Raw genomic sequence first — 20,487 nt, 5'->3', positions numbered from 1 at the left:
GACACCTTGTTCATTCCTGAAATATAAAAGCAGCTACAGTCAAGACTTCAATAAAACGTGAAAACACTTTGAATTGACTTTCATTTTTATTCCTGTTTTTCAAAGCTCAGTGTACACTCGTTGAAAATACAATCATCTATCCTAGTCCAGTCACCACCACGCTGACAATTTGGTTTTCCTCCTCTCATTTCATCACCTGTGTGCCCCAAAAGATTCACAAGTGTTTGTGCATTTTCGGTTCCTCCTGAAATGTCAGCAGAAGCCCAATTTTGCAAATGTTAGATGACAGTTGTGCAACGCAGACGAGATAAGAATCACTAGAAAATAATTCAAGTCAAGTAAAGTCCTTGGCTATCAAGTACGAGCAACTGCACCGAATCAGGTGGACCGGGCAAAGACGGCGGCGGCGGCTATCACTGGACGTCGTCTTCCTCGTCGTCGTCCTCGTCGAACGCCGCCTCCTGCAACAGTCGACGACGACGTCGCTTCATCTCTTCAAAAGGATTGAGCGGAAAAAGCCGATCGGGACTTACGTAACCGCCTTGCTGCTTGGCCCAGGAGGAGAAGTGATTCTGCAGGTAGGTGGCGCCGTAGCCCAGCAGCCGGCCCACCGGCAGCGTGTCCGCGGCCGACAGTCGACTCGTCACCTGCGGGCACCGACGCCGCCTTTTGAAGAAGTCAGCGAGAGGGCGCCGCCGACGTTCTTACCTCGCACGTGACCGCCATTTGGGTCTTGGGCGAGGTCTGCGGTCCCGGCGCTTCGGGGTCGGCGTTGAAGAGTCCCATCTTCTTCAGCAGCGTCGTCATCAACTTGTCAAAGAAGCCGTTGCTCCACAAAAGCTGCGTGGAGCTTAGAGCCTCCTTCAAGCCCTACGGGACGGAAAAGCAGACCGCCGCTAAGCAGCCGAGCGGGAAGGTGACGGCGGACCGAGAGCTTACCTTGGTCACCTCCTCGTCATAATTGTCTCCGCACTCCCTCAGCAGGATACCGATCAGCTTCTCCACGTCGGGGTCTTGCGGTAAGCGTGCCGACGCAATGTCATCAAATTAGAAAGGTGAAGGTTGGCTCTTAACGTTCTGGCTCCCACAATGGCACTCACCGTCATCGGGCCCATCGCTCTCATATTCCGGCGGCGATAAAGGGATTTCGTCGGCAATCTCCGTCAGCCTGCTGGCTACCTCGTCCATCTCCTCGTCCATCTCTTCGTTCAACTCCACTGGAGAAACTTTTGTTTCATGCATAATACAATCAAAGATCAACTCTTCAGTCTGTCTTGTTTATCGTCACAGGAGGAAGGATTGTTGCTTCCTTACCGCTTCGAAAACCTCCGAAGCGTTCCACAACTGCATTTTCGCCTTGGGCCTCATGGTGACATTTTTCCGGCTGTGGCTTGATGCACATCAAAATGTTCGGCAGGCGCTTCCACTTTTTTTTCTTCTTGGTCTTTGGCGGCGGCGCTTCTTCTTGGCTCTCGGCCGGCAGCAAACACGTGCGAGTCGAGTCCGGAGCCCCGTCCTCGACGGACGTCTGGCTCTTCTTCTCCCACCGCCGCCGTCTCCTCTTGGTGTACGCCATCAGGAGCCGAAACTCCAGCGTGTCTTGCAGGTTGTCTGCGTCTGGCCGGCTGAGGTCGTTGAGGTTGGCCAAAGGGTCATGAATTTCAACGCGTCCGTTTGCCATTAGCTCTGCTGCAAAGAAACACAAAACTAGCGTTTATACAGCAGAATGAAAAGATGATGAATATTCCATTCATGACCAAGTTGATCTTACAGTTTTGTCGCCCTCTGCTGGCGAGATGATTAAACATTACATTGGAGGTCACAAAAGTGCGTCTTGTGACTTCACCGAAAGCACCAAGCAAATCCCATTTGGGTTACCGAAGCTGCCATGTACACCATGTAGACAAACTACAATTCATAGCTTTGTGAGAGAATCTATAATGGTCGGTTATATACTGAAGATTGTATTTAAAGGGGGAAACCTGACAGACATAACACTACTACATTGGAAAAAAAACATTTGCCTTTGAGACAAAATAATGTAAGTAATTAAGACGTTTAAATGGGAGTACAAATGAGATTATAAAAGTAGACGAGCAACATTTCAAATAGAAAATGGCTTTATTCACACAGCAACTGGTTGAAAAACTTTTGACGAATGGATCAACTCGAGACGTCAGCAGTTATTTTCAGTGCGACGAAAATGTTGCTTAAAGAAAGCTAAAGAAATACTTACAGAATAATGAAGGCTTTTTTTTTTTAACCGGCCAACAAGTCCAAACAAGTCGCCTCGCTTTTTTCTGCCGCCGCCGCCGCTCACTTCCGCGTTCAGGCAAGTGTACTACGTATTGCGTCATGAAAACGTCATGACGTACGTGACCCCACCGCTTGAACGTCAACGTAAATTCATTTCAAACAAGAAAGCACACATTCAACTATACTGACTTTCTTATTGAAAAAATGCCATTTATATTGATACTAAATAATTTTTAAAAAACCTGAAACAGTTTCCTGGAAATTCCCTGTCGTGATTCATGCGGGCAAATTCATTATCGTTCTTTCACTTCCTAAATGAGCGCTGCAAATACTTTTGTCCACTAAAATTAAATAAGCTCGCATTGATACGCCCGAGCATTTTGCTCACAAGCTACCAGCACCATGATCGTGGGTGATGGACAGAAGATGCACTTCATACAAGAATTTCAGCGTGTAACTTTTATTTAAAATGAAGTAGACTGCCCATATTTGTAGATTCCCGGGACCAGAAAGCAGAAATAAGTATGGATGATTGTGACGATGGAAAAAGAGGAAACATGCATTCCAACAAAGAATAACAGAGAAACAGCATCATCTTCCAAATAAAGCACTTCAAGTCATCTTCAGCAGCGATACAAAAATAAGCCCGGATATGAAACACTCCAAACAATCATTTAATAGTTGAAACAATAAGATTCATCTTCACAATAATAATAAAGTTTATGCCAATACTGGAAAAGAATCAATTGTGAGGTCAGAAAATGCCATGCAGAACCAACGCTAGTGAGAATACCGTGTTTTTCCATGCATAATGCGCAAAATTTAACTCATTTATTGTCCTAAAATCTGGGGTGCGCATTATGCATGGATACAACAATTTTTGAAGAAAATCTCCCTCGAAATAAAACTTGAAATCACACCTTTCTTCTTGTTTGTTGTCAATCGCGCATCGCATTCAGCCATCCTGCCCAACACACTTAGCCAGTAAAATTCATAATTGACGACACATTGTTTGATGCGGAGGTGCAATCCTTGGTGTGTTATTGTCAAATATTGTTTCAAAAAAAAAAAAAAAAAAAACCCCAGCTCAGTGGCCTAGTGGTAGAGTGTCCGCCCTGAGACTGGAAGGTTGTGGGTTCAAACCCTGGCCGGCCGGGCTATACCAAAGACTATAAAAATGGGACCCATTGCCTCCCTGCTTGGCACTCAGCATGAAGGGTTGGAATTGGGGGGGGGGTTAGATCACCAAATGATTCCCGCTGCTGCTCACTGCTCCCCTCTCTCTCCCCCAGGGGATGGATCCAAATCACACGGGGATGGGTTCAATGCAGAGGACAAATTTCACCACACCCGGATGTGTGTGTGACAATCATTGGGACTTTGACTTTTTTTGACTTTTGTTTTTTAATCTCCATCGCAAACCGGATATCATACGGAGGCCGCCATTACAGATGCGCAGAACGGATGCGCAAGACACGTCAGCTATATAATGAGCGAGACTTCAGTTCTCTACCTAAATGCGTATTACAGGTAATCTTTTATTTCACAACACTTTGCCTTGTTCCTTTCGTCTCTGCTGTTCACTTCAAACACGCTCCATACGAACACAATAAGATAAGATAAGATAATCCTTTATTATTCCCTCAATGGGGAAACTCCTATGTTAGCAGCAGTACACTTAACATATACACACACACACACGCATGCGGGGAAGGGGGTAAAAGATTTAAAAAAGTAGAAGGTATATATAATTAAAAAATATGGACAGTATATACAAAATACACAATGCACAATATGCAGTGGAGATAAAAAAAATATTAGATAAAAAAAGTGCAAGGGAAGAAAAAAAAAAAAAATGCTCTCGTATCAGACGCTCGTTTGCTGTCACAATGTACCCTACACAATTCCGACACATTTCTTCGCTATCGCGTTTGCTAGCGCATGCGCAGTGATACTGACCGGCAGACTGTGAACACCACAACACTGGTCAAGAGGGCACAGAAGCGCTTGTACTTCCAGCGGAGGATGAGGAGAGCCCACCTGCCCCCACCCATCATGAGGACGTTCTACCGAAGCACCATAGAGAGCATTCTGACAAGCTGTCTCTCGGTGTGGTGTGGAGGTTGCAGCGCCTCCGATTGGAAGAACCTGAGGAGAGTGGTGAGGACAGCAGAGAGGATCATCGGGGCTCCTCTTCCCTCCATTCAGGACTTGTCATCCCAGCGCTGCGTGTCCCGAGCCCGTAATATTATCAGTGACCCATCACACCCCCACCATGGACTGTTCTCCCTGCTGCCCTCTGGGAAGAGGTTTCGCAGCATCCGCTGCAGGTCCACCAGGTTCTGCAATAGTTTTTTCCCTGCTGTCGTCAGACTGTTGAACATTCAAACGTAGCATTCCTCTGCACACTTGTAAATACTGCTTTTGTCTCCTGCACTGTTTACATACTTTATCACTGCTGCACTTTGTACTTTATACTTATCTTATTTCATATTTTTATATAGAATGTCACTTTTTAACCAGCCGCAATACCACTACATTGTTGAAAGCCGTATGCAACGAAATTTCGTTTTGTGCACACCCAGTGTTGACAAAACGACAATAAAGTTTGTCTAAGTCTAAGAATAACATCCGGTTGTTCCCAAAGATGATCTTTTTTCTGAAATAATTTTACGGTTACGGACTTAGGTAAGAGTCCAAATTTGGGTGCGTATTATACATGGGTACAGGCTTTTTTCCAGCATCGACATGCCATTTTTAGGTAGGGTGCGTATTATGCACGGGGGCGCATTATGCATGGAAATACACGGTATGTTGGGAAGGCGCTCGCTCGCTCGCTCACACGGTGAGATCAGACGACGCGAAGGAGAGCGAGAAGTGAGTTTGCTTTCTGTTGTTTGACCCGTATAGACGCATAGTTTTGCTTTTAAAAAGGAGCGACCGTTTGTGGCGTTATTTAGTGAGCCGGCCGGATGGTCGGACGCTTTCTCCATATATTGTCAGTTGTTTTCTTTGATTGAAGTTTGGGCGGGGGGGGGGGGGGGGGTCAGCTACTTCGTTAGGGAACGTAACGACAAGGAAGCGAAGCCAGTAGCAAAGTCAGTGTCGAGTAGTGTTGGCTCGTGAGTAAACGATGCGTTCGAAAAGAACGTATCTTTTCAGTGAACGAATCACTTCCTAAAGTGATTCGTTCTTTTTTTCCTTTCATATATAACTAACCAGTAAATGTCAGTAATGCCCATTGAAGCTGGTGCTACCTCGCTGTAAAACAAAACGAAGAAGGAAAATCAGCCAATCAGCAGCGCCAGCGAACTGCATTGAACGATTCGTTTGAACGAATCTTTTGAGTGAACTGATTCTAAGGTTTCAGTTCACCTAAAAGAACTGGAATGCACATCACTAGTGTCGAGCAGCCTCGAGAACCAGGAAGATTCAAGAGTTTTTATTCGCCATGTTTGAGCGTGCCAAACAAGGAATTTGACTTCGGTAAATCACACCCTCTGTTCAACATTTAGGTGACTAACAACACAGGACATGTGAAAAATGGAGTCATAAGAGCGGAAATCGGGCCACAGGAAGCAAGTCCTAATAAGTCCCACCTTCTGCGCTTTGGGTGTGGAATGGTATTGTGCGAGAAAATCAAGATTCGCCTTTTGCTTTCAGTTTCACGGGGGAAAGATGGCTCTGGATGCCGAGAGCAAGGAGCTGCTGTTGAAAACGCTGGAAGACCTGGGGCAGGAGGACTTCAAGAAGTTCAAGTTTTATATGGATCTGCCTCAGAGCAAAAAAGAAAACGCAGACCGGATTTACATCGCCGAAGAGCTGGTGAACAGGTACAGCAAGAACGCTGTGGCGGAGACCATCAAGATTCTGGAGAAGATCGAAAACTATGAACTGGCCAAGAAGCTGCAAATCAAAGGTAAGGTGAGCGTGGCTTCTGGGGGGGGGGGGCTTTCCACAAAGCAGCTCTCCGATGCTGCCCTACCCCTCTTGCCCCCTTCACTTGCCTCCTTGAGTGGAAGTGGCGGCATGGGCGCAGCACGCTTGCGGCCAGGCCTAAAGACGCGTTTGATCTCCTTCAGGTGTCACCCGTGCGCCCTCAGATAGCATCTCCTTAGAGGTCCAGATGGGCGAATTCAAGCGGGAGCTGCAAGAGAACCTGCGGGCCATGTACTGCAAGGCTCCCGAGGGCAACACAGAGCGCAGCCAGCAGGAGGCTCTGGAGAGCGTCTACACCAAGCTCCACATTAGCCGCGGCGTCGCCGGTCTCCCCGACAAGCAGCACGAGGTCCTTCAGATGGAGATGCGCGGCCAAGACGAGGAGGAGGAGTCCATCGAGCCGTGCGACATCTTCAAAAGCGAGAAGCCCCTTCGCACCATGGTCACCGTGGGCTTCGCGGGCATCGGGAAGACCTTCCTGGTGCGCAAGTTTGCCCTGGACTGGGCCAACGGGACAACCAACACAGACGTGGACTTCATCTTTCCCTTGCCCTTCCGCGAGTTGAACTTGGAGAAGGAGGAAAGCTTTTCGCTGGCAGAGCTCATCCAGCAATTCATGTGCAAAAGCAAGGCGGCCATCGAGATGCTGCAGCACATCTTGGTCAGGCTGCAAGATTTGGGCAAGCCCACCTACCAAAGCAGCAGCGTCAAGATTTTGTTTGTACTGGACGGCTTGGACGAGTGCCGCCTCAAACTGGACCTGAGCGACGAGCGCAAGGAGCGCCTGGATGTGACCCGAGCGTACCCCGTGGAGGTCCTCCTGGCGCATCTCATCAAGGGGAACCTGCTTCCCTGCGCCCGGCTTTGGATCACCACGCGGCCCCAGGCGGCCCGCGACATCCCGCCGCGCCTGGTGGACGGCAGAACCGAGGTGAAAGGCTTCAGCGGCTCCCAGAGGCTGGACTACTTCAGGAAGAGGTTCCCCAATGACGAGAAGGACGTCATCAAGCACATCCAAAAGTCCCGCAGCATTTTCATCATGTGCCACATGCCCATCTTCTGCTGGCTCACCGCCACCGTTCTCCGAGATCATCGGCAGCACGGAAAGAAGCTGCCCGAAACCCTGACCGAGATGTACACAGAGTTCCTACTCTATCACCTGGGCAGGTCCGAGGAGCGAGGCGGCCAGAAGAGCACGGAGTACGTCAAAGCGCTGGCCAAGATGGCTTTTCAGGGTCTCATAAAAAAGCAACAGATCTTCTACGAGAGCGACTTGCGGGAAAGCGGCTTGGATGCCCCGCAGGTCGCAAAACACTCGGGAGTCTTCACCGAGGTCTTCGAGGAGGTACCCCCGCTCAAGAAATACCAACGCGGCAAGATGTTTCAGTTCATCCACCTGAGCATCCAGGAATATCTGGCCGCTCTCTACGTGATGATGAGCCTGTTCCAGGACAACAGGAACGTGCTGGGAGAGCTCCCGTTGCATTGCGAGCAGACGCCGCTCGTCCGGGTCCACCAGGCGGCCATCCGCAAAGCCTCAGAAAGTGAGGGAAACCTGGACTTGTTCCTCCGCTTCTTGGTGGGCCTTTCCTTGCAGTGCAACCAGGAGCTCATGGGCGAGCTGCTGAAGGCTCCCGAGAACTTCAGCCACAGCAACGCAGAAACAGTCCGCTTGATCGAGCAACAGATGGATAAGAACTCTCCTGAGGAGAACATCAACTTGTTCTACTGCCTGAAAGAGCTGAAGGACGAGTCCCTGCTGGAGCAGATCCAAAAGTACCTAAAAGAATTGCGGATCCAACAATACCGAACAAGGGGGAAAGTTTCCATGGAGGACCTACCTCCGGCCATGTGGTCGGCCGTGGTCTTCTTCTTGCGGGCTTCCGACGAAGCCATGAGCTGCTTCGAACTCTGGAAATACGCTGCGTCCGACAAGGGGCTCCTGATGCTGCTGCCGGTGGTCAAGGCTTCTCGAAAATCAGTGTAGGTGCCGTCGAGCCAGCACGTTGAACCGGCCGCCCACACGCGTCAGCCGGCCGCCCTCTTGTCTTCTCAGGCTCAAGAGCTGCAACCTGAGCAAGAAAAGCTGCGAGGCGCTGGCCTCCGTTCTAAGCTCGCCCTGCAGCCTGAGGAGGCTGGATCTCAGCAACAACGACTTGGGTGACAACAGGCTGGAGGCGCTCGCCGCCGGACTGGCAAAGCCGCAGTGCACCTTGCAAGTCCTCGCGTAAGGCTGTCCTCCACCCCCGTCGAGCGAGCGGCAGAAGGCCAGCCGGCCCAAGAACCTTGGGCTTGTGTCAGCCGGCCGCCCTCTTGTCTTCTCAGGCTCCAGTTGTGCAGGCTGAGCAAGAAAAGCTGCGAGGCGCTGGCCTCCGTTCTAAGCTCGCCCGGCAGCCTGAGGGAGCTGGATCTCAGCGCCAACGACTTGCGTGACGACGGGCTGGAGGCGCTCGCCGCCGGACTGGCAAAGCCGCAGTGCACCTTGCAAGTCCTCGCGTAAGGCTCTCCTCCACCCCCGTCGAGCGAGCGGCAGAAGGCCAGCCGGCCCAAGAACCTTGGGCTTGTGTCAGCCGGCCGCCCTCTTGTCTTCTCAGGCTCCAGGGGTGCAAACTGAGCAAGAAAAGCTGCGAGGCGCTGGCCTCCGTTCTAAGCTCGCCCTGCAGCCTGAGGGAGCTGGATCTCAGCTGCAACGACTTGTACGACGACGGGCTGGAGGCACTCGTCGCCGGACTGGCAAAGCCGCAGTGCACCTTGCAAGTCCTCGGGTAAGGCTCTCCTCCACCCCCGTCGAGCGAGCGGCAGAAGGCCAGCCGGCCCAAGAACCTTAAGCTTGTGTCAGCCGGCCGCCCTCTTGTCTTCTCAGGCTCATCAACTGCAAGCTGAGCAAGAAAGGCTGCAAGGCGCTGGCCTCCGTTCTAAGCTCGCCCTGCAGCCTGAGGAGGCTGGATCTCAGCTACAACGACTTGTGTGACGACGGGCTGGAGGCGCTCGCCGCCGGACTGGCAAAGCCGCAGTGCACCTTGCAAGTCCTCAGGTAAGGCTCTCCTCCACCCCCGTCGAGCGAGCGGCAGAAGGCCAGCCGGCCCAAGAACCTTGGGCTTGTGTCAGCCGGCCGCCCTCTTGTCTTCTCAGGCTCAGGGACTGCCAGCTGAGCAAGAAAAGCTGCGAGGCGCTGGCCTCCGTTCTAAGCTCACCCTGCAGACTGAGGGAGCTGGATCTCAGCCGCAACGACTTGTGTGACGAGGGGCTGGAGGCGCTCGCCGCCGGACTGGCAAAGCCGCAGTGCACCTTGCAAGTCCTCGGGTAAGGCTCTCCTCCACCCCCGTCGAGCGAGCGGCAGAAGGCCAGCCGGCCCAAGAACCTTGGGCTTGTGTCAGCCGGCCGCCCTCTTGTCTTCTCAGGCTCATTCGCTGCAACCTGAGCAAGAAAAGCTGCGAGGCGCTGGCCAAGGCTCTCCGGTCCAACCCCTCCCACCTCCAAGAGCTGAACCTGTGGGGCAATGACATCGGAGCGGAAGGAAGGCGGGTCTTGGCAGAGGTCCAAAAGGATCCTCGCTGCAGTGTGAAGCTCGAGTGGTAGGTTCCAAACATCTTCCATGGCGCTCGCTCGCTCGTCTGAATGGACCGGCGACAGGAAAATGGGTAGCTCCAAAAACAGATGTGCTCACAGCTCATGGACTAAAGCAGCTAAAGTCACACCAGAAAGAAACATTTGAAGCATCTCATTCTAGCTAGTACACACCAAATCAATAACGACCACAGAAGTAGACATTTTTAGACGAGATGTGATGGACTATGTGGTCATGAGAAATGTTTTGAGAATAAGTTGATATATTTGTATTTGTTGTGCACTTTGAAATAACAAATGTTGCCTTCATGAATGAAGTAAGTGGTCAATGCATGCCAAGAATGCCAAACGCTTGATTGTATCTATCTTAAGTTTTGTCTAGGTTTGATCTTTCACATGATTGAAGAATCTTCTGGACAGAGGGAAATGTCTTGCCTAATAATAAAAAGATATGTATGGAAGTATTATTAACCGAGAATGTGCAGAAAGTGCGTGGAATGTGAAAAGAAGAAACAAAAGCACGCTACGCGGTGAGTAAAAGCAGAATTGCGCGCACGTGGTGTTGCATCCCACAACGTCAGGATGATGGGATCGCTGGCTCACGCAACAGTCCTTCCTCCCTCCCTCCCTCCGCCCACGTGTCGAGCGCTTGATTGGAGGCGGCGAACGGCGGGCGCCGCTTGTTTGCGCCGCTTCAATCCAGCCCTGATGTTTTATTAACGAGCCATTATTGACATCGCCCGGTGTGCGTGCAGCGTGCTAAATTTAGGCCAGCCGTGATGAGGAGAAAGGAAGCGTCACGGGATTGTTACACCGGCAAGAAAAAAAAAAATCCCGCTTCTCTTGGACCGGCCGAAGCGACAAAAGAACACGAGAGCGCTCCAGCGGCCTTCCAGTGGCCATTTGTGGCTCGAGTGCAGATGATAACGGAGTGGCGCTTTTAACTTCAACGGGAGATGAGTCACAAAAAAAGAAACATAGCCAAAGCGCTTTGACTCACATGGTGCCGCACTTTGAGTCTCCGGCGGTTCCTCCACGTGGAGCCAGCGTCAAATCGGGAAGAAGTACTTTGAGGTGCCTACCGTCCAGTCCATGCGGGTGCGAAGCTCCTTGCCGGGGCCGTGGGAGGCGGGAGGCGGAGCTATCTGCAGCGGCCCCAGGTGTTGCAGGCCCGACCGGCAGATGGCTTTCCTGCATCGGGGGGAGCACAAAAGAAGATTTTTGTTTTAAAGCGCACACACGCACGTGCAAAGGAATTAAGGAGGAGCCGCCACTACGGGCTTTCCGGATGTTCTGACGCGGCTTTCGGAATTAGAAATGAATGAATGAGGTTTTCTTTTTTTTTTTTCAACAAATGACCCACGGACTTATGTGGCAACCGGCTTCGGTTTCAGCGGGCCGCCTGTCACCAACTGTCAAGCCGGACGACAAAGAGGAGTCTGTTTACACACCCTGGAACGTGATCACACACACGCGAATCCTGGGATAAAAAATAGTAATTCGTGGGTGACAACGGGAGAAATGCAAGGATTGTATGCTGACTGGGCATCTACTAGAAGTAAAAACCTTTTATGCAATGACCTTTACATGTCATTTCTATTACTTCACACAAACACTACATCCATCTGCTCCTGGTTCGGCCCCCCGGTCAAAATTTAGAACCCAATTCGGCCCGCAAGTCAAAAGGTTTGCCCACCCCTGGTCTAGTGTGTTGGTGGAGTGCCCAGTGCATGTCACTTCTCACTGTCAACCCTCACCGCTGGCTAGCAGTATGGGAACGGGAGAGCCGAGTGCCTAAGTCTCTCCCTGCCAGTACATAGCCTCTCTAACAGCAAGCCCTATGTAGTGCCTCCATGCGGCGACACATGGTAACTGGGAACAACACGGACCCAGGCTAAACTACAAGGGACTCGGAGGAGGTTTGGCCCCTAGACGTGTGGCACGCAGTCCCACCGGTGTGTGGGTTAGGGTTAGCCCCCAACTATGGGTTAAATAGTACCACTGCACAGTGGGCTCCTCGGGAGAGGAATGGGCTAAGGGAGTCAACCCCTACAGAAAATCAATTTCCCCTTGGGTTGGTGTCAGGAAGGGCATCCGGCTGTAAAAAGTTTTGCTCCAAATATTTTCTCAGTATAGGACTCTCAACCACGAGATGGCCATGGACCGTCCCCGGTGGAAGAAAGCCATTTTGAGAATCCAGTCCAACCCAGCGGTGCCTGGAAAGCGGACTTTAAACCGATGATGATGTCTGTCTATGTATGAAGTGGGCGGGCTTGTACAGACAGGGCAGGGCGTTGGTCTGACACCTTTGGATGCTACGGCGACAATTACGTTGGGAAGGCGCTCGCTCGCTCGCTCGCTCACACGGTGAGACCAGACGAGGCGAAGGAGACCGAGAAGCGAGTTTGCTTTCTGTTGTTTGACCCGTATAGACGCATAGTTTTGCTTTTAAAAAGGATATTTAGTGAGCCGGCCGGATGGTCGGACGCTTTCTCCATATATTGTCAGTGGTTTTCTTTGATTGAAGTTTGGGGGAGGGGGGGGGGGGGGGGGTCAGCTACTTCGTTAGGGAACGTAACGACAAGGAAGCGAAGCCAGTAGCAAAGTGAGTGTCGAGCAGCCTCGAGAACCAGGAAGCAAGTCCTAACAAGGGTGGAAATCAGGCCACCTTCTGCGCTTTGGGTGTGGAATGATGTTGTGCAAGAAAATCAAGGTTCGCCTTTTGCTTTCAGTTTCACGGGGGAAAGATGGCTCAGGATGCCGAGAGCAAGGAGCTGCTGTTTGAAACGCTGGAAGACCTGGGGGATGACGACTTCAAGAAGTTCAAGTTTTATATGCATCTGCCTAAGAGAAAAGAAGAAGACGCAGACCGGACTGACATAGCCAAAGAGCTGGTGAACACGTACAGCAAGAACGCTGTGGCGGAGACCAGCAAGATTCTGGAGAAGATCAACAACTATGAACTGGCCCAGAAGCTGCAAATGAAAGGTAAGGTGAGCGTGGCTTCTGGTGGGGGGGGGGCTTTCCACAAAGCAGCTCTCCGATGCTGCCCTACCCCTCTTGCCCCCTTCACTTGCCTCCTTGAGTGGAAGTGGCGGCATGGGCGCAGCACGCTTGCGGCCAGGCCTAAAGACGCGTTTGCGACTCGGGATCTCCTTCCTCTCCCTCCCTCAGGTGTCACCCGTGCGCCCTCAGATAGGATCTCCTTAGAAGTCCAGATGGGCGAATTCAAGCGGGAGCTGCAAGAGAACCTGCGGGCCATGTACTGCAAGGCTCCCGAGGGCAACACGGAGCCCACCCAGCAGGAGGCTCTGGAGAGCGTCTACACCAAGCTCCACATTAGCCGCGGCGTCGCCGGTCTTCCCGACAAGCAGCACGAGGTCCTTCAGATGGAGATGCGCGGCCAAGACGAGGAGTCCATCGAGCCGTGCGACATCTTCAAAAGCGAGAAGCCCCTTCGCACCATGGTCACCGTGGGCTTCGCGGGCATCGGGAAGACCTTCCTGGTGCGCAAGTTTGTCCTGGACTGGGCCAACGGGACAACCAACACAGACGTGGACTTCATCTTTCCCTTGCCCTTCCGCGAGTTGAACTTGGAGGAGGAGAAACGCTTTTCGCTGGCAGAGCTCATCCAGCACTTCATCTGCGACAGCAAGGCGGCCATCGAGATGCTGAAGGACATCCTGGGCAGGCTGCAAGATTTGGGCAAGCGCACCTACCAAAGCAGCAGCGTCAAGATTTTGTTTGTACTGGACGGCTTGGACGAGTGCCGCCTCAAACTGGACCTGAGCGACGAGCGCAAAGAGCGCCTGGATGTGACCCGAGCGTACCCCATGGAGGTCCTCCTGACGCATCTCCTCAAGGGGAACCTGCTTCCCTGCGCCCGGCTTTGGATCACCACGCGGCCCCAGGCGGCCCGCGACATCCCGCCGCGCCTGGTGGACGGCAGAACCGAAGTGAAAGGCTTCAGCGACTCCCAGAGGCTGGACTACTTCAGGAAGAGGTTCCCCAATGACGAGGAGGACGTCATCAAGCACATCCAAAAGTCCCGCAGCATTTTCATCATGTGCCACATGCCCATCTTCTGCTGGCTCACCGCCACCGTTCTCCGAGATTATCGGCAGCACGGAAAGAAGCTGCCCGAAACCCTGACCGAGATGTACACAGAGTTCCTACTCTATCACCTGGGCAGGTCCGAGGAGCGAGGCGGCCAGAAGAGAACGGAGTACGTCAAAGCGCTGGCCAAGATGGCTTTTCGGCATCTCATGAAAAAGCAACAGATCTTCTACGAGAGCGACTTGCGAGAAAGCGGCTTGGATGACCCGCAGGTCGCAAAACACTCGGGAGTCTTCACCGAGGTCTTCGAGGAGGTACCCCCGCTCAAGAAATACCAACGCGGCAAGATGTTTCAGTTCATCCACCTGAGCATCCAGGAATATCTGGCCGCTCTCTACGTGATGATGAGCCTGATCCAGGACAACAAGAACGTACTGGGAGAGCTCCCGTTTCATTGCGAGCAGACGTCGCTCGTCCGGGTCCACGAGGCGGCCATCCGCAAAGCCTCAGAAAGTGAGGGAAACCTGGACTTGTTCCTCCGGTTCTTGGTGGGCCTTTCTTTGCAGTGCAACCAGGAGCTCATGGGCGAGCTGCTGAAGGCTCCCAAGAACTTCAGCCACAGCAACGCAGAAACAGTCCGCTTGATCGAGCAACAGATAGATAAGAACTCTCCTGAGGAGAACATCAACTTGTTCTACTGCCTGAAAGAGCTGAAGGACGAGTCCCTGCTGAAGCAGATCCAGCAATACCTAGACGAACTGCGGTTCTACGGTGAGAACGTACCTCCGGCCATGTGGTCGGCCCTGGTCTTCTTCTTGCGGGCTTCCGACGAAGCCATGAGCCGCTTTGAACTTGGGAAATACGCTCGGTCCGAGAAGGGGCTCCTGATGCTGCTGCCGGTGGTCAAGGCTTCTCGAAAATCAGTGTAAGTGCCGTCGAGCCAGCACGTTGAACCGGCCGCCCAGATGTGTCAGCTGGCCGCCCTCTTGTCTTCTCAGGCTCCGGCACTGCGAGCTGAGCGAGAAAAGCTGCGAGGCGCTGGCCTCCGTTCTAAGCTCGCCCTGCAGCCTGAGAGAGCTGGATCTCGGCCACAACGACTTGTGTGACGACGGGCTGGAGGCGCTCGCCGCCGGACTGGCAAAGCCGCAGTGCACCTTGCAAGTCCTCGCGTAAGGTTCTCCTCCACCCCCGTCGAGCAAGCGGCAGAAGGCCAGCCGGCCCAAGAGCCTTGGGCTTGTGTCAGCCGGCCACCCTCTTGTCTTCTCAGGCTCCAGTGGTGCAATTTGAGCAAGAAAAGCTGCGAAGCGCTGGCCTCCGTTCTTAGCTCGCCCTGCAGCCTGAGGGAGCTGGATCTCAGCTGCAACGACTTGTACGACGACGGGCTGGAGGCACTCGTCGCCGGACTGGCAAAGCCGCAGTGCACCTTGCAAGTTCTCAGGTAAGGCTCTCCTCCACCCCCGTCCAGCGAGCGGCAGAAGGCCAGCCGGCCCAAGAACCTTGGGCTTGTGTCAGCCGGCCACCCTCTTGTCTTCTCAGGCTCCAGTGGTGCAATTTGAGCAAGAAAAGCTGCGAAGCGCTGGCCTCCGTTCTAAGCTCGCCCTGCAGCCTGAGGGAGCTGGATCTCGGCGACAACGACTTGCGTGACGACGGGCTGGAGGCGCTCGCCGCCGGACTGGCAAAGCCGCAGTGCATCTTGCAAGTCCTCGGGTAAGGCTCTCCTCCACCCCCGTCCAGCGAGCGGCAGAAGGCCAGCCGGCCCAAGAACCTTGGGCTTGTGTCAGCCGGCCGCCCTCTTGTCTTCTCAGGCTCCGGTACTGCAACCTGAAGAAGAAAAGCTGCGAGGCGCTGGCCAAGGCTCTCCGGTCCAACCCCTCCCACCTCCAAGCGCTGAACCTGTGGGGCAATGACATCGAAAACGAAGGAAGGCGGGTCTTGGCAGAGGTCCAAAAGGATCCTCGCTGCAGTGTGAAGATCACGTGGTAGGTTCCAAACATCTTCCAGGGCGCTCGCTCGCTCGCTCGTCTGAATGGACCGGCGACACTTGTGCGTTGAAGAAAATGGGTTCCCGCCTAGCTACAAAAACAGATGTGCTCACAGCTCATGGACTAAAGCGGCATTCTTGGCATGCATTGACCACTTACTCTTCATTAAGGCAACATTTGTTATTTCAAAGTGCACAACAAATACGAATATATCCGATCATCAAGTTATTGTCAAAACATTTCTCATGACCACATAGTCAGTCCATCACATCTCGTCTAAAAATTTCTACTTCTGTCGTCGTTATTGATTTGGTGTGTACTAGCTAGAATGAGATGCTTCAAATGTTTCTTTCTGGTGTGACTTTAGCTGCAAACGCTTGATTGTATCTATCTTAACTTTTGTCTAGGTTTGATCTTTCGGATGATTGAAGAATCTTCTGGACAGAGGGAAATGTCTTGCCGAATAATAAAAAGATATGTATGGAAGTATTATTAACCGAGAATGTGCAGAAAGTGCGTGGAATGTGAAAAGAAGAAACAAAAGCACGCTACGCGGTGAGTAAAAGCAGAATTGCGTGCACGTGGTGTTGCATCCCACAACGTCAAGATGATGGGATCGCTGGCTCACGCGACAGTCCTCCCTCCCTCCCTCCTTCCGCCCACGTGTCGAGCGCTTGATTGGAGGCGGCGAACGGCGGGCGCCGCTTGTTTGCGCCGCTCCAATCCAGCCCTGATGTTTTATTAACGAGCCATTATTGACAGCCGTGATGAGGAGAAAGGAAGCGTCACGGGATTGAAGAAGAAGATTTATGTTTTAAAGCGCACACACGCACGTGGAATTAAAGAGGAGCCGCCACTATGGGCTTTCCGGATGTTCTGATTCGGCCGTCGGAATTATTATTATTTTTTTTTGTTGTTGTTTATTTCGAACATTAATGAAATACAAGAAAAAAAGTAAAAATACAGAAAAATGATAACTCCATAGTACAATAGAACATTAAAAGACAATAAAAAAAGATATTGCATTATAATTTTCCCTTTATCGTAAAATCATATTTGTTCAAAAGGGAGTAGAAGGAAGCCGAAGCTTATCTGACTCCCCCATGTAACTACATATTTCTGTTTGATTCTGTCAAAAATTTGACCATAGTCAAATCTATTAAAGAAAAAAATAAAATACATACATACATATATATATATATATATATATATATATATATATATATATATATTTTTTTTTTTTTTTTTTTTTTTTTAGATAAATACAAAAGCAACTTAAACAACTTCACAGCATGTTACGGTATCCCGTCAATATTTTGTCCTTCTACATTTTTTTAAACTTAGGTAAGGTACTACAGTTCTTTAGTTCTTCACTGCTGGTGTTCCATAATTCCACACCTTTAACTGTTATACAATGCAACTTTAAGTTTGTTCTCACCAAATCTCTTTTAATCACAAGTGTTCCTCTTAAATAATAGGTACTTTGCCTCCACTCAAACAACCTCTGGATACTGTTTGGCAATTGATTATTTTTTATTTTGTACATGAGCTGGATGGTTTTAAAGTCGACTAGGTCGTTGTATTTCAGTGAGTTCAGTTTAATAAAGAGAGGGTTAGATGGTTCTCTATAATCAGCATTATTTACAAGTCGTATTGCTTTTTTTTTTGAAGAATGAAGATTGGATCTGTGTTTGTTTTGTATGTATTGCCCCACACCTCCACACAGTACATAATGTATGGGAGTATGAAGGAGCAGTACAAGGAATATAATGATGACTGATTTATAAGGTCTTTTACTTTATATAATACTTCTAGTGACTTTGAAATTTTTGATTTCATATACATTGTATGTGGTTTCCAACTTAATTTATTATCTATAAGCACTCCAAGAAATTTTACTTCATTTACTCTTTCTATTTCTATATTATTGATTGTAAGAATTTTGTCTGTGTTAGTCGGACGGTTTCCAAATATAATATATACTTTGTTTGACTTAAATTGAGTGTAAGTTTATTTGTGTCAAACCAACTCTCAACTGTAATTTTTCCATTTCAATACCCACAGTATCCAGTAGTTGATCCAGGTCATCCCCACTGCAAAGCAGGTTTGTGTCATCTGCAAAACCTACGGCCTTGAGTAACCTGGAGACCTTGCACATCTCATTGACGTACAAAATGAATAACAAGGGGCCTAATATTGAGCCCTGAGGAACCCCACACTTTACCTGCTTTAGTTTTGATTTACAGTCCATAAGTTGCACATACGTATTGATTCCTGTTTGATAAATAACTGTTTAAGTGAGTGACATACCTTGTATCCCATATCTTTCAAGTTTTCTTAACAGTATTTCATAATTTACAGTATCAAAAGCTTTCTTAAGATCCAAGAAAACCCCTACGACATATCGTTTCTTTTCAATAGCTGTTGTTATTTCAGCTACGAAATCTAACAAAGCTAGTGTGGTGGTCCTATTTTTCCGAAATCCGTACTGTTGGTCACACGGGATATTTTGTTTTGTAATCAAATCATCAAGCCTTTTATCAAATATTTTTTCAAATGTTTTGGAGGATTGTGGAAGTAGAGGTATTGGCCTGTAATTTGAGAATATGTGTTTGTCCCCAGCTTTATATATCGGAATAATTTTAGCAGTTTTCATTTCACTCGGAAAAACACCATTTGTCAGAGATTGGTTGCAGATATGTGTAAGGGCTTTCACCACACATTCAATAATATTTTTAACAAGTGACATACGTATCTATCCCATGACAGTCAGTTGACTTTTTACCTTTGAATTCTCTAACAATTTCTATTATTTCCTTCTCATTCGTTCCCCTTAGAACCATACTTTCGGCTATGGGTACATCCTTAATTAGGTCACTTGTACTCCCTTTTTTTGCTACTTCCTCTGCCAAAGTAGGCCCAATCCCAACATAGTCATCATTAAACTCCTCTGCAATCATAGTAAGATCATTTATAGTTATGTTATTACTGTTTACAAAGTAAGAAGGATATCCTGGCTTTCCAGTTCTGTTTTGAATCATCTCATTTAACACTTTCCATGTTATTATTATGTTACTCTTGTTTTCCTCCAGTATCTTGCTATAGTAGTTCCTTTGACTGTTTCTCATTATTTTAATCAATTTGTTTTTGTAGGTCTTATATTTTAATTCAGATTCCTTTGTTCTTATCTTTAAGAAATCTTTATATAATAGGTTTTTCTTCTTGCAAGCATTTAAGATTCCCTTTGTCAGCCATGGTTTTTCCACTGCTTTCTTTACAAGAGGACCGTTTTTATCATAAAGTTCGGCTACAATGGCCATGAATGTGTTATAAGCTTCATTTACATCACCCACATACATATACCTTTTAAAAGATCATTTTTGAAGGAGTTAATCGAATTACCAGAGTTCATTCTACACATTTTAAAAAGTTATAGCATCCTTTTTTGTCTTTGTACAGTTCTGGATCACTGCAATCACTGGCAGGTGGCCGCTTGAATCATTTATTATCAATCCAGTTTTTACTTTCTTTTCAATTACATTTGTAAATATAGTATCAATGATTGTGGCACTGTGAGACGGGATTCCAGTCGGACGGGTTATTGCGGGGTAGAGACTCATACTGTACATTAAGTTAATCAATTCTGTTCAGGAAGTGGGTTCAATAGATCTATATTATAATCGCCACAGACATACACATACATTTTCGTATTGCTTTTTCTTCCATACATTCCTGATAATACACAGCTTACCAGAATGTTTTTAGATGATTCCATTCCTATCTCAACAGTAATACATCCCATGATATTATCTATTGCTTGAGACATACGTCTCACTATCTTACACTTATAGTTTTTATCTCTGAATAGAGCAACTCCTCCACATCTTTTTACCTTCCTATTTAATGTATAACTCTCATACCCCTCGATGTCAATCTTTTCAGACTGATCATCCTTTAACCAGGTTTCAGATATTGCAATTACAGTAAACGGATTATTCATATCTTTTAAACGTTGTTTGATCTTAGAGATGTTTGCTTTCAAGCTCCTACTATTAAAGTGTATCATTGCTCTATTTGTTGTTACATTCTTGTTAAATTGCTCTACAGTATAGTCTTTACAGTTCCTTTGAGTGTCGTCGATAAAGAAGTTATTCACAGGATCAATATTGTTCTCTATGTCATATCCCTTATGATCAGTGAAGTCAAATATTTTCAAATCAAGTTCTTCATTTTCAGTTATCAGTGCTTGTTTGTTAAACACACCAGTTGGAAAAGAAAGGCCTTTGTCAATACTGTTCATGGTGGGTTGATCATTTCACCAGGTTTTTACCTTCCATGATCTAAAAGTACCACAACCTGAGGTTCAACGGAATGATGTACAGGTTACTGGCCTCCTTCGTACCTCTTAAGTTGCTCTATGGCACGGATGCAGAAACCATGAGAGCTGCCCCAACAGCTTTGATGAACACCTTACAACCGATAAACTCGAGACGTCAGCAGTTATTTTCAGTGCGACGAAAATGTTGCTTAAAGAAAGCTAAAGAAATACTTACAGAATAATGAAGGCTTTTTTTTAACCGGCAAACAAGTCCAAGCAAGTCGCCTCGCTTTTTTCTGCCGCCGCCGCCGCTCACTTCCGCGTTCAGGCAAGTGTAATACGTATTGCGTCATGAAAACGTCATGACGT

General features: G+C 49.0%; 2 protein-coding genes across 21 annotated transcripts in view; one reads left to right on the top strand and one right to left on the bottom strand.

Annotated features, from left to right (window-relative positions):
- The window catches only part of LOC119116923 (protein NLRC5-like), a 138,789-nt gene that overhangs the window by 103,223 nt on the left and 15,079 nt on the right, over positions 1-20,487 (top strand). For 2 of the 17 annotated variants that reach the window (XM_037242699.1, XM_037242700.1), the window contains exons 24-30: positions 8,252-8,422; positions 8,521-8,691; positions 8,790-8,960; positions 9,059-9,229; positions 14,817-14,987; positions 15,086-15,256; positions 15,355-15,525. In XM_037242699.1, the coding sequence (XP_037098594.1) occupies positions 8,252-8,422; positions 8,521-8,691; positions 8,790-8,960; positions 9,059-9,229; positions 14,817-14,987; positions 15,086-15,256; positions 15,355-15,525 (1,197 nt within the window). Of the gene's footprint in view, positions 1-8,251; positions 8,423-8,520; positions 8,692-8,789; positions 8,961-9,058; positions 9,230-9,327; positions 9,499-9,596; positions 9,775-10,144; positions 10,289-10,531; positions 10,739-10,784; positions 10,858-11,113; positions 11,249-11,898; positions 11,905-12,494; positions 12,734-14,816; positions 14,988-15,085; positions 15,257-15,354; positions 15,526-15,801; positions 15,891-16,207; positions 16,369-20,487 lie in introns of those variants that run through there. The other 15 variants (XM_037242707.1, XM_037242706.1, XM_037242709.1 and 12 more) reach the window with 15 other exon arrangements.
- On the bottom strand, positions 68-20,445 carry LOC119116962 (apoptosis facilitator Bcl-2-like protein 14). 4 transcript variants are annotated; one of them, XM_037242827.1, is made up of 7 exons: positions 20,354-20,445; positions 1,315-1,689; positions 1,101-1,226; positions 940-1,013; positions 709-870; positions 534-647; positions 68-461 (listed from the first exon to the last, which is right to left on the bottom strand). In XM_037242827.1, exons 2-7 carry the CDS (start codon positions 1,679-1,681, stop codon positions 414-416), a joined length of 891 nt encoding a protein of 296 aa, XP_037098722.1. In that variant the 5' UTR covers positions 1,682-1,689; positions 20,354-20,445; the 3' UTR covers positions 68-413. The 4 variants fall into 4 exon arrangements, with proteins under 4 accessions (XP_037098722.1, XP_037098724.1, XP_037098721.1 ...); XM_037242829.1 differs by having other exon boundaries at positions 1,315-1,686; positions 20,354-20,437; XM_037242826.1 differs by lacking the exon at positions 20,354-20,445 and adding an exon at positions 2,237-2,356.

Source organism: Syngnathus acus, chromosome 23, assembly GCF_901709675.1.
Source record: "Syngnathus acus chromosome 23, fSynAcu1.2, whole genome shotgun sequence".
Classification (NCBI taxonomy): domain Eukaryota; kingdom Metazoa; phylum Chordata; class Actinopteri; order Syngnathiformes; family Syngnathidae; genus Syngnathus; species Syngnathus acus.
The sequence above is the reverse complement of the archived record's forward strand: the minus strand, read 5'-3'. Positions and strand labels throughout refer to the sequence as shown.

Coding starts and splice junctions, on each gene's coding strand:
- LOC119116962 (XM_037242827.1), bottom strand. CDS start 1,681: ATGGCAAACGGACGCGTTGAAATTCATGACCCTTTGGCCAACCTCAAC. Junction 648..708: donor AAATGGCGGTCACGTGCGAG/GTAAGAACGTCG, acceptor CGGTGCCCGCAG/GTGACGAGTCGACTGTCGGC. Junction 462..533: donor CCAAGCAGCAAGGCGGTTAC/GTAAGTCCCGAT, acceptor CGACTGTTGCAG/GAGGCGGCGTTCGACGAGGA.